This window comes from Lasioglossum baleicum, chromosome 18, assembly GCF_051020765.1.
Source record: "Lasioglossum baleicum chromosome 18, iyLasBale1, whole genome shotgun sequence".
Taxonomy (NCBI): domain Eukaryota; kingdom Metazoa; phylum Arthropoda; class Insecta; order Hymenoptera; family Halictidae; genus Lasioglossum; species Lasioglossum baleicum.
This window is the reverse complement of record NC_134946.1, coordinates 2561223-2574196: the sequence shown is the minus strand read 5'-3', so window position 1 is coordinate 2574196 and position 12974 is coordinate 2561223. Positions and strand designations below refer to the sequence as shown.

The 12974-nt window shown below is 35.4% G+C and overlaps 1 protein-coding gene across 5 annotated transcripts in view; it reads left to right on the top strand.

Moving 5' to 3' along the window:
• Positions 1–12102, top strand: part of LOC143217956 (glycerol kinase) — a 115913-nt gene extending 103811 nt beyond the window's left edge. For all 5 annotated transcript variants that reach the window (XM_076442723.1, XM_076442724.1, XM_076442726.1 and 2 more), the window contains 8 exons: positions 2252–2469; positions 4621–4833; positions 6404–6514; positions 6809–7065; positions 7129–7334; positions 7406–7552; positions 10952–11038; positions 11394–12102. In XM_076442723.1, the coding sequence (XP_076298838.1) occupies positions 2252–2469; positions 4621–4833; positions 6404–6514; positions 6809–7065; positions 7129–7334; positions 7406–7552; positions 10952–11038; positions 11394–11491 (1337 nt within the window). In that variant the 3' untranslated portion in view covers positions 11492–12102. The remainder of the gene's footprint in view (positions 1–2251; positions 2470–4620; positions 4834–6403; positions 6515–6808; positions 7066–7128; positions 7335–7405; positions 7553–10951; positions 11039–11393) is intronic.
• Positions 12103–12974: the final 872 nt, after the last annotated feature.

Here is a 12974-nt window from a genome sequence, read left to right as displayed (position 1 = left end):
AAAGGTTTATTGCACCGCATCGTGACTGGCGATGAAGAGTGGATACACTACGATAATCCAAAGCGTAGAAATTCGTGGGGTAAGCCCGGCCATGCATCAACATCGTCTGCAAAACCAAATATCCATGGTTCGAAGCTTCTTCTCTGTATTTGGTGGGATCAGCAGGGTGTAATTTATAATGAGCTGCTCAAACCGAATGAGACTATCACGGGGGAGCGCTATCGACTTCAATTGATGCGTTTAAGTCGAGCCTTAAAAGAAAAACGGCCGCTATACGAGCAGAGACACGACAAAGTGATTTTGCTACATGACAACGCTCGGCCTCATGTTGCAAAACCAGTGAAAACCTACCTGGAAACGCTTCAATGGGAAGTTCTACCCCACCCGCCGTATTCACCTGACATAGCCCCTTCTGATTTTCACCTATTCCGTTCGATGGCACATGGCCTAGCTGACCAGCGCTTTCATTCTTATGAAGAAGCTAAAACATGGATCGATTCTTGGATAGCCTCAAAAGACATGTCGTTTTTCCGACGCGGAATTCATATACTACCAGAAAGATGGAAGGAAGTGATCGCTAGTGATGAGCAATACTTTGAATGAAATGTTTTTGTTCCTTATAATTTAAATAAAGCTTTTATTTTGTAAAAGAAACAGCGAGAACTTATTCGAGGTCCTAATACCTTTGAAATATTGGGATACATGTACATAGTATTAATTTCAGTTTTTGTACTACGCAAGTTTTAAAGTCTGGAACATAAGAATGCTTAATATTACATAATATATTTTTTGGATTCAGAAAAAATAAGTGTAACTTGGGAAAAACGCCGAAAAAAGTGGTTTTTATTTTTTTCAACATTGTTGCAACACTCACAAAAATCTGAAAAAAATTGAGCATAATACTTTTGACAATGTCTCATTGCTAAATTAATTCTGAAGTGGTACGAGACCTACTTTTTATATGAAATCTGCATTTTTTCGATTTTTTTCGTGTTTTTCATTTTTTACAACCATAGTTTGCAACGGAAAAATCTGGAAATGATACCTGATATGTGGCTTGGTATCCGAAATGTGTCAGATTTTTTTCAGAATTTTTAATTGTCAATAAATAGGGAAAACGGGCCAAAAACTGGCATTCCGATTTTTCTCAACAACTACCCTTACAGATGAGATATGGGGCTGAAACTTGTGAGAGAGGGGCTTTTTTGGGTAGGCTATCGAATGGTTCAAAAACGATTAAAATCCCGTCGGGGGCGAATTTCATCCGGCTATTTTCTTATTCATAATTAGTGAACTTTGAGCGCGGATATCCGAGATAGCGAAAAACTGAATGCAATCAATCTTGTGGCACATTTTGTCAGCTTTAATTTTGTATGGAATGGTCTTACCGCTAGGATGCATAGTTTCCGAGATATAAGCGGAAAACCGAAAAGGGGGACCTTCTACGTGCATTTAAAGCTGAAATTGAAAAATTGAAGTTGAATTTGAGAAATTAATGTTGAAACTGAAAAATTGAAGTTGAAATTGGAAAATTGATATTGACAATGAAAAATTGAAGTTGATAGTGAGAAATTGATGTTGAAACTGAAAAATTGAAGTCCATATTGAGAAATTGATGTTGAAACTGAAAAATTGAAGTGGAAATTGAAAAATTGATGTTGGGATTGAAGTTGAAATTGAGAAATTGATGTTGAAACTGAAAAATGGAAGTGGAAATTGAAAAAGTGAAGTGGAATTTGAAAAATTGATGTTGAAATTGAAGCTGAAAATGAGAAAGTGATGTAGAAACTGGAAAATGGGAGTGGAAACTGAAAAAGTGAAGTTGAAATTGAAGTGTTGACATTGAAGTTGAAATTGAAATTGAAGCAAAAAGACTAACTCGAACAAATAATACCAAAGTGAACTTTGAGCGCGGGTATCTCGGAAACTGCGAGATAGCGAAAAACTGAATCAAATCAATCTTGTGGCACATTTTGCCAGCTTTAATTTTGTATAGAATGGTTTTATCGCTAAGACACATAGTTTCCGAGGTATAAGCGAACAACCGAAAAAGGGGGCCTTCTACGTGCCCCCTGTACACCGCTCACCTCCTAGGATTAGGGACTTTTAGTATGTTTACCTCCTAACTAGTCCAAACAAAGACCCAAAGTTAAAAATTGTGTTCTTTCCATTTCTTTCTACACACCCCTTATGAGCATTCATTGACTGGACTAATAGGGTAATTCCCAGCTTACTGATATTGTTGTTACAGTATGGTCCGACATAAGGACCGTCTCGCTCGCCGATCGGATAATAGCCAAGTTCCCTGATCAGAACAAGAACCACATAAAACCATTGTGTGGTCTGCCGGTCAGCACTTACTTCTCCGCGTTGAAGATCTGTTGGTTGAAGGAGAATGTCACTGCCGTTAAAAAAGCCATGAGGGAGAAGCGGTGCAAAGTGGGCACCATGGACACCTGGATCGTCTGGGTACGTCGGAGTATCCTAATCGCTACGCCCGTCCTCAGTGCCGGATTAAGCCAGAGCGGGCCCGTAACAAATGTTATGACGAGGCCCTAGGCATTGCATCAGGGCCGCCGTGCGCCCCTTTTCAACAAACACAATGAATGACCTTTTTCTTTTTCTTTTTGCAAAAATAACTGTGCCCCCTGGCATAACATGCGCCCGTGTGGGGCCCCTGTTTGTATGACGCGGGGCCCACAGAAGCGCGGGGCCCGTAGCATTTGCTACTTCTGCTACGGGGCTTAATCCGGCCCAGCCCGTCCTCTTTCTAGCAAAAAGAATGACGATTAGATTGTGAATCTTTACGCAAATTCCCGTTTTCGTAGACCTCTCGTAGAGATACGAATTTGTAAAGATAATGCGGTAGAGGAATTTGTCGATAAGATTATATAGGAATGAGGCAAAAGATGGGAACTTTCGTGTGGCAACGATACGAGAAAGATACTACTGGCTCTTGTTAACCCTTTGCACTCCAAACTATTTTAGTATCAAAATCAACACATCCCCTTCGATCTAGAATATTTGCATTCGAAATAATTAAACAGCGGATTTTATGCATTTATGACAAGAATGAGTAGGTATTGTATGAAACTGTGAAAACATTAGAAGAATTTAAAAATACTGTCATGTTATTTTCAACTTATTAAACATATTAAGATAGAAAATAAATTTCTATTCCACTAAAGTTTGTTGTAATTCAAGTAGAAAATTTTTATTTTGCATAAAGATCCGCTGTCTAGAAATAATTTTGTTTATTTTATGCATATGAAGTTGAGCCTAATTTTATTCGTACATGTTTAAGTTTAAGCTTTTAGCAATTTATTAGATAAAAACAAAGTTAGTAATGTAAATAGTAATTTGAATATTTATATATAGCCAGCCATTTTTGGCGAAGTTTCCGTTTACGTCCGTGCTCAGAATTGGATGAAATTTTGCAAATAGGTTGTTTTTTGACTAAAATGATGATTGTCAGAAGGATTTTTGGCGACTCGAAAAAAATTTTTTACCATTTTAATATCACTCTCTACCTTACCGACACTACACCTAATTCTGATCGCATACTCTTCCCACTGTAGATATGCAATTAATTGGTTTAACAATTGGAATTTTGAAAACATTTTACACTCCTCAAAAGAATTAAGGGATCACTTGTGCGAACCCGAAAAATTGCTCCCACTTTACGTGATCATAACTCCGTCAAAAATTGCAGTATTGATATCGTTAAACAATGGTTTGAAAGCCTGAAACCTCTAGTTTCAGATGCTCTGTTTCAAATTGTTGCTATGTTGGTTTGTTACACCGTTATAGCGAGATGAAGACAACGTTGACGGTTAACAAAAATTTTGTGCAACTTTGGAACATCACACGGGGAGCAACAAATTTTTTTGATAAATCGCGTTAATATCATCTGGAAGGGCTATCTTTCCTGTGGAAATTGTGTGGTTGTTGAATATTGTGCGATTTGTTTTATTCGAGTTATTCAACATTGAAGTAAATATGGGCTTTTTAACTTTAACTGGCTCCAGAAAGCGAAAAAATTATCGTAGAATCTTGTGCAAAAAGTTAAAAAAATGACTTTTTTATTTTTGCATGTAACGGTGTCAATTATAATTTTTGGGAAAATCTGTTTTGCATATCATTTCATAAATCAGTGCTTCTAATTGATTATAAAAAGTCAGGTCGTTTGTTACAATTATAAAAAAGTTATTCTGTTTAAAAGGGCGTTCGAATACTTTCGTGAGCCATGCACTGTATATATTTAATATCTTCAATTAATTGAAAAAATGGATCCTCGTCAGCTTTGTTAACCTCATAGCGCCATAAAAATTCACACCGGTGATCTCTACTTAGACTCTAGATCGCCATTAAAATATTTTTTAAAAATTGTCGGTAAGGTAGGGACTGACATTGAAATGGTAAAAAAAATTTTTTCGAGTCGCCAAAAGTCCTTCTGACAATCATCAATTTAGTCAAAAAAGAACCTATTCCCAAAATTTCATCCAATTCTAAGCACGGACGTAGTGATACCTGTCACATTCCATCTGCATGAAGATCAGCAGTCGAATGATAGATGAATATTAGACAAATCGAGAAAATTTATTGATCAAATCGTTCCAGAACTTGACCGGTGGCAAAGACGGCGGATTGTACATCACTGACGTAACGAACGCTTCGAGGACGATGCTGATGAACATAGAAACCCTGTCGTGGGATCCTACGTTGTGCAGGTACTTCGACATCCCGATGCAGATGTTGCCGGAGATCAGGAGCAGCGCCGAAATTTACGGGACTATAGCGATCGATCCGCTGAAGGGTTTCCCCATATCGGCTGTAAGCTTCATTTCACCCTGAGGTCGGGGTTGCGGGATTTTATCGGTCAGGGGCACGGTGTATTATAGAGATGTTCGGACTTCTCTCGGAAAGGTGTGAGGTGTAATAGTTAGAGGAGGTTAGTTCTCTGGTAAGCAGGGCCAGCCATCTGGGGGTGCGGTGGATGCTATGCACCGGGGCCGGCAATTGAGAGGGCCCGAACACGATCAAGAACTAAAATAATCTAATTTTTCTGAAGTACTTAATGTATTAGCAAAAACAAAATCACACATTAAATAAACATGCATTAGTAATATACAGGGTGAGTCCGAAAAAACAGAACACTTAAATATCTGCGTTACTTTTCGTTGTACAAAAAAGCTTCTTAGGACAAAGTTACACTGTTTGAAGGGCCACATGTAACGGTGTAAGGAAAAAAATTTTCGAGGTGATTTTTTAATGAGATTTCAAGGTCATTGATATTTTTTTAAATGGAATGAGGTATTTTGTAATACATCAATCGATGCAGCTGCACATTCGTTATAAAAAAGTAAATACTAACCTATGTATGTCGAAAAGTTAGTAGTTCACGAGAATTTAAATAACTCTAAAACACCATTACTGTCGTACTAAGACGTTACATAAGTAAACGCTAACATCAATTTCAATATCAATGTCAATTTTTCAATTTCAACTTCAATTTCAATATCAACCCTTCAACTTCAATTTTTCAATTTCAACGTCAATTAGAATATCAACCCTTCAACTTCATCTTCAACTCTTCAATTTCAATTTTTCAATTTCAATTCGTTAATTTCAAATCTTCAGTTTCTTTTTCAACGTCAATTTTTCAATTTCAACTTCAACTCTTCAATTTACACTAGCAAGTAAACGCTAACGTCTTAGTACGACAGTAATGGTGTTTTAGAGTTATTTAAATTGGAATGTCTCCTGAACTACTAACTTTTGGACATACATAGGTTAGTACTTTTTTATAACGAATGCCCAGCTGCATCGACTGATGTATTAAAAAATACCTCATTTCATTTAAAAATATATCAATGATCTTGAAATCTTGTAAAAAAATGATCTAGAAAATTTTTTCCCTTACACCGTTACATGTGGCCCTTCAAACAGCGTAACTTTGTCCTAAGAAGTTTTTTTGTACAACGAAAAGTAACGGAGATATTTAGGTGTTCTGTTTTTTCGGTCTCAACTAAATGGTTCCTTGCACCCGGGCCACTTTGCAGAGAAGGCCGGCCGTGCTGGTAAGGTATGTACCGTACATAGTACATATGTTAGCACGGGCTACATGGACACACTACTACACACAATCTCATTCTCACATGTTCTCACACGTACATGAAAACCGTGATGTGGACTAGTATTCCATCTAGCGACGAACTAACCTCTATCTATCACAAAACGTCCACCTTACGCCTTACAGAGGTGCTTAATCGTAACACTTCTAAATATAATACACCGTGGTCAGGGGTCAGGGTTGCGTTTGATCCGAAAACTAAATAGCGACCACGATGTTACCTTTGGTACAATTTCTGTTCACTGAGCTACTCTTTATCTTCTCTTTCAGATTCTAGGTAATCAGCAAGCAGCGTTGGTCGGGCAGAACTGTTTGAAAAAGGGTCAGGCGAAAAATACTTACAGGAGTGGGTGCTTTCTGCTGTGTAATACCGGAACAACGGTTGGTATTTTGAACAAAGAGCATTAACCCCAGATAACTAAACTATCATGCGTGGAAATGATGACACCGAATAAAATCACAAATACAATTGATCTCTTCCTATTTAACAAAACACATTTTACACTTCGAAGAAGCAGGATACACGAAATGAAACTGTTTTTGCCAATTGAAACATTCTATGACGCACGATTTAAATGTTCCAATCGCCATTTTTACGAAAGATTAGTTATCCAGTGTCGAAAAAATAAATCAAACATTTCGAGGCCTTTCTGATTGGTGTAAAGTATATTTTAGAGGGTGGATTCTTCCCACGGATTGGTCACGACAGTGGCATACCAGTTCGGTCCAAACAATCCTGCTGTCTACGCGTTAGAAGGCTCAGTCGCAGTGGCTGGTGCAGCAATAAAATGGCTCAGAGATAGCATGAAGATTATAAAGGATGTCCACGAGAGTGAACATCTAGCTCAAAAAGTCTTCAGCACCGGGGATGTATACTTCGTGCCAGCTTTTACCGGTCTATATGCTCCATATTGGAGAAAGGATGCTAGAGGGTGAGTATTATTTCCTGGCGTTGCAAATGTATGTTCCTTTAAATGTTTTGTTCTGTGATTCAGAATTATTTGCGGCCTCACCGCGTTCACCACGAAGCAGCACATAGTCAGGGCATCGTTGGAGGCTGTCTGCTTCCAGACCAGGGATATTTTAGAAGCTATGTACAAAGACTGTGGTTTCCCATTGACCAAGTTGTACACGGACGGGAAAATGTCAACGAACAACCTCCTCATGCAACTGCAAGCAGATCTTGTCGGTACACCAGTATGTGAGTATATATTCGATGCAATTCGATCCACTGGTGAATCGAATGACGTATTAATTGTGGTCGTGCAACAGTTAGGTCAACCATGCCGGACATCACAGCTTTGGGAGCAGCTATGGCCGCGGGTAATGCCGAGGGCATAGGTGTTTGGGAATTGGAAGGAGCGGAGTCAGTTGTGACTGTAGCGAAGGATACGTTTTTACCGACCACGACAACAGAAGGTAATTTCAAAGGCTATTGTATTCGGGTTTGGTGGTGAAATTCGCCCCCGGCGGGATTTTAATCGATAGCCTACCCAAAAAGACCCCTCTCTGCCAATTTTCAGCCCTCTATCTCATATGTGAGTTTAGTTATTGAGAAAAATCGAAAAATCAGTTTTTGGCCCATTCTCCCTGTTTATTGACAATTTAAAATCCTGAAAAAAATCTTGACACATTTCGGACACTACGCCACATATTAGATATCATTTCCAGATTTTTCCGTTGCAGATTTTTTCAAAATGCAGATTTCAAATAGAAATCTGAACTTGACTATCACAGATTTAATTTAGCAATGAGATATAACCGTAAGTATTATGCTCAATTCTTTTCAAATTCCTGAGAGTAGGGCGTCATAGTTAAAAAAAATAAAAACCACTTTTTTCGGCGTTTTTCCTAAGTTACACTTATGTTTTCTGAATCATAACAATATATTATGTGATATTAAACGTCCCTATTTCAATATCAACACGTCAATTTCAACTTCACTTTTTCAGTCTCCACATCAACTTTTGAATTTCAACATCAGTTTCTCAATTTCAACATTAATTTTTCAATTTCAACTTCAATTTTTCAGTTTCAACATCACTTTCTCAATTTCAACTTCAGTTTTTCAAAATCCACTTCACTTTCAATTTCAACTTCACTTTTTCAGTTTCCACACTCCCATTTTTCAGTTCCAACATCAATTTCTCAATTTCAGCTTCAATTCCAACATCAATTTTTCAATTTCAACTTCAATTCTCCATTGTCAATATCAATTTTTCAATTTCAACTTCAAGTTTTCAATTTCCACTTCAATTTTTGAGTTTCAACATCAATTTCTCAATTTTTCAATTTCAACTTCAATTTTTCAGTTTCAACATCAATTTCTCAATTTCAACTTCAATTTTCCAATTTCAACCTCAATTTTTTCGATGTTATCTTCAACTTCAAAACTTCAATTTCAATTTCAACTTTAGTTTTTCAATTTTAACTTTAATTTTTCAATTTCAACTTTACTTTCAACTTCTATTTTTCATTGTCAATATCAATTTTCCAATTTCAACTTCAAGTTCTCAATTTCCACATTAATTTTTGAATTTCAACATCAGTTTCTCAATTTCAGCATCAATTTTTCAAATTCCACTTCAATTTCAACTTCACTTTCAACTTCAATTTTTCATTGTTAATATCAAGTTTTCAATTTCCACTTCAATTTTTGAATTTCAACATCAGTTTCTCAATTTCAACATCAATTTTTCAATTTCAACTTTAATTTTTCAGTTTCAACATCACTTTCTCAATTTCAACTTCAATTTCTCAATTACAACATTAATTTTTCAATTTCAACTTCACTTTGAACTTCAATTTTTCATTGTTAATATCAAGTTTTCAATTTCCACTTCAATTTTTGAATTTCAACATCAGTTTCTCAATTTCAACATCAATTTTTCAATTTAAACTTTAATTTTTCAGTTTCAACATCACTTTCTCAATTTCAACTTCAGTTCTTCAAAATCCACTTCACTTTCAACTTCAATTTCAACTTCACTTTTTCAGTTTACACACTCCCATTTTTCAGTTCCAACACCAATTTCTCAATTTCAGCTTCAATTCCAACATCAATTTTTCAATTTCAACTTCATTTTTTCATTGTCAATATCAATTTTTCAATTTCAACTTCCAAGATTTCAATTTCCACTTCAATTTTTGAATTTCAACATTAGTTTCTCAATTTTAGCATCAATTTTTCAAATTCCACTTCACTTTCAACTTCAATTTCAACATCAATTTCTCAATTTCAACTTCAATTTTCCAATTTCAACCTCAATTTTTTCGATGTTATCTTCAACTTCAAAACTTCAATTTCAATTTCAACTTTAGTTTTTCAATTTTAACTTTAATTTTTCAATTTCAACTTCACTTTCAACTTCTATGTTTCGTTGTCAATATCAATTTTTCAATTTCAACTTCAAGTTCTCAATTTCCACCTCAATTTTTTCGATGATATCTTCAACTTCAAAACTTCAATTTCAATTTCAACTTCAATTTCAATATCAATTTCTCAATTTCAACATCAATTTTTCAATTTCAACTTCACTTTCAACTTCTATTTTTCATTGTCAACATCAATTTTTCAATTTCAACTTCAAGTTCTCAATTTCCACATTAATTTTTGAATTTCAACATCAGTTTCTCAATTTTAGCATCAATTTTTCAAATTCCACTTCACTTTCAACTTCAATTTCAACATCAATTTCTCAATTTCAACATCAATTTTTCAATTTCAACTTCACTTTCAACTTCAATTTTTCATTGTTAATATCAAGTTTTCAATTTCCACTTCAATTTTTGAATTTCAACATCAGTTTCTCAATTTCAACATCAATTTTTCAATTTCAAATTCAATTTTTCAGTTTCAACATCACTTTCTCAATTTCAACTTCAGTTTTTCAAAATCCACTTCACTTTCAACTTCACTTTTTCAGTTTCCACACTCCCATTTTTCAGTTCCAACACCAATTTCTCAATTTCAGCTTCAATTCCAACATCAATTTTTCAATTTCAACTTCAATTTTTCATTGTCAATATAAATGTTCAATTTCAACTTCCAAGTTTTCAATTTCCACTTCAATTTTTGAATTCCAACATCAGTTTCTCAATTTCAGCATCAATTTTTCAAATTCCACTTCACTTTTAACTTCAATTTTTCATTGTTAATATCAATTTTTCAATTTCAACTTCAAGTTTTCAATTTCCACTTCAATTTTTGAGTTTCAACATCAATTTTTCAATTTCAACTTTTTGCGGCGTTTTTCCTAAGTTACACTTATCTTTTCTGAATCACAAAAATATATTATGTGATATTAAACGTTCCTACGTTTTATATTTTTTCAGAAAATTATTTTAAGATAGTCTGAATGTAGTTAAAGAATGTGTTTACTTTATACTTACGGTAATATCTCATTGCTAAATTAAATCTGTGATAGTGTCTCTAGATCTCGATATAAAATCTGCATTTTTTCCGTTTTTTTTCGTTTTTTTCATTTTATACAAGCAATGTTTGCAACGGAGAAATCTGAAAATTATACCTAACATGTGGCCTTGTGTCCGAAATGTGTCAGATTTTTTTCTGAATTTTTAATTGTCGATAAATAGGGAAAATGGACCAAAAACTGGTTTTTCGATTTCTCTCAATAACTACCCTCACAGATGAGATAGAGGGATGAAACTTGGCATGGAGGGGTCTCTTTGGGTAGGCTATCGATTAAAATCCCGCCGGGGGCGAATTTCACCTCAAACCCGGGTATAGTCTTTTTTAAGTTAGGTTAGGTTATCCGTTTTATATTCATGTTTACATTTAACCATTAACGTTTGCAGAGAGGGATACCAGGTACAAGAAATGGAAGATGGCGGTCGAGAGAAGTCTAGGATGGGTCGAGATTAAGAAGTCTGAACAAATGACAGGTAAACTCTTAAGGTTCCTTTGCTGTGGCTGCAGATTTGGTCGAATCTTTAGAGTTTGCATTGCCGCCATTGTCCACCCTTTCCTCTGCTGTGTTTCCATCCTTAACATCTCCCTAAACATGTTAGGCACCGGCTTCAACTTCATGTTGCGTGTATTCGCATACCGTCACGAACAAAACAGTGCATACCTTATTCATTAAGAAATTCCCATGTGAACCAAATAATATGTAATAAATAAAATGACTCCCATCATTCCTCTCCATGAGTTCCTTCATTGTAATTCGAGAGCTACTGCTTACACAGCTTATACATATATTCCGTATACTTGTACTAAAGTACTCTTCTACTGTTTCAGATGAGAGATACTGCATTTTGGCGTCAATCCCTGCGAGTTGGTACTTTATGACGAGCTTTATCTTGCTGCGATTAAGTCATTGTTTGCAAAATCGGTGACAACACGTTGACATGGTTGACGGTCAAATCCATTTAGCTAGCAGGTAGCCTATGTTTCAATTGCGAGTTCAGATAGCAGCGAAACTGCCAAGAAGAAACTTAATCAGTAATAGTCCAGAATACGGTTTTATTAATTCATAATATACAGTTACGAAAGAACGAAAATAGTACGCGAAAACCGCTTAGTTGCGATAGAATCACTTAATACTTCCGGTCGAGCTTGCCACGGAAGGGTCAACGTAGAACAATTCAAAGAAATGCAGATCGACGAAGCGACTCTTCGTCGACTGTCGAAAAGAAAAGAGTTACAAAATTATGCACATATATTAATTGTAAACCGGCACTGTATTATATTATGTTTTGAATGCAAGATAACGTGGTATTTCCTATTATAGTCAAGCGCTGTTCATGGTACAGGTACACGAGGTCGATTCGATTACAATAATGTTTTTTATGATTATAAGTTTGTACAAGTTCGGTCTTATCTAATTTGTACGCCCTCTTCTTTTGTATTTGAATTTGTTTCTTACCTGGTAAAACGATTCTGTATATATTGCCTGCGATTATTGTATTATTAAAGGTGTACACGGAAATACATGTTCGTCTTGTAACCATGTGTATCCACCTTCGATCAATATATTATAGTCACATCCCTAAGTAATATGTTGCGAAATGTAATAAATCTTCATCTTGAAAAATGAAAGTTAGGTTAGCATGCATTGGGAGAAATTGTCCAGAGTGGTCCTTGAAGTTTATTCAATTTAATCGTCGAATTTGATTGGCAACGACAGAATTTTGAATGGAAATTGAAGGAAGGAAGGAAAGGAAATGACACGGTCAATCGGAATCGGAATGACAGTCACGTCGAAGATTTACATTCGGATTGATCGTGAAAGGTTAATACTGACGGATTGATGAAATGGACTGACGGATTTCCAGATATTTGGAAATCCGAGCTTCAATCACGGGAAGTGGAGGAGAAACAATTTAACAGTCTTCAATAGGTTTTTGTCCATTCGGAAATAATTTTTATAATCATCAGAATTTGTTACCGACATCTCACGGAGCAATTTATTTTGATTGAAGTCAGGATCAGTCAGGATTGACAGTCTGACTTGTGAATTATTTGCGTACACACATACTAAAAATTTCTCTCATCCTCTTTCCAAATATAAGATCAGATAAGACTCAATACCAACATAATACTTTTTACATTCAAGTCCTTTCTTTAATCAGGGTTATTCTGTTTCTGTATATGTACCTATAAAACAATATAAGTTCATATTTTTACCATCTTTTTTGTACTTATATGTTCAGTGTTATCATTTCCTTTGCCTTCTAAATATTGTCTGCATTAAATATAGGAGTAAGGGAACATTACAAACCAATACAGTTATTATTTCTGCAGGTTCACCAATGAAACTACTTAATTATAATAAAATAGATAATTATAATTATCCTATTTATCATTTACTTTTTAGGA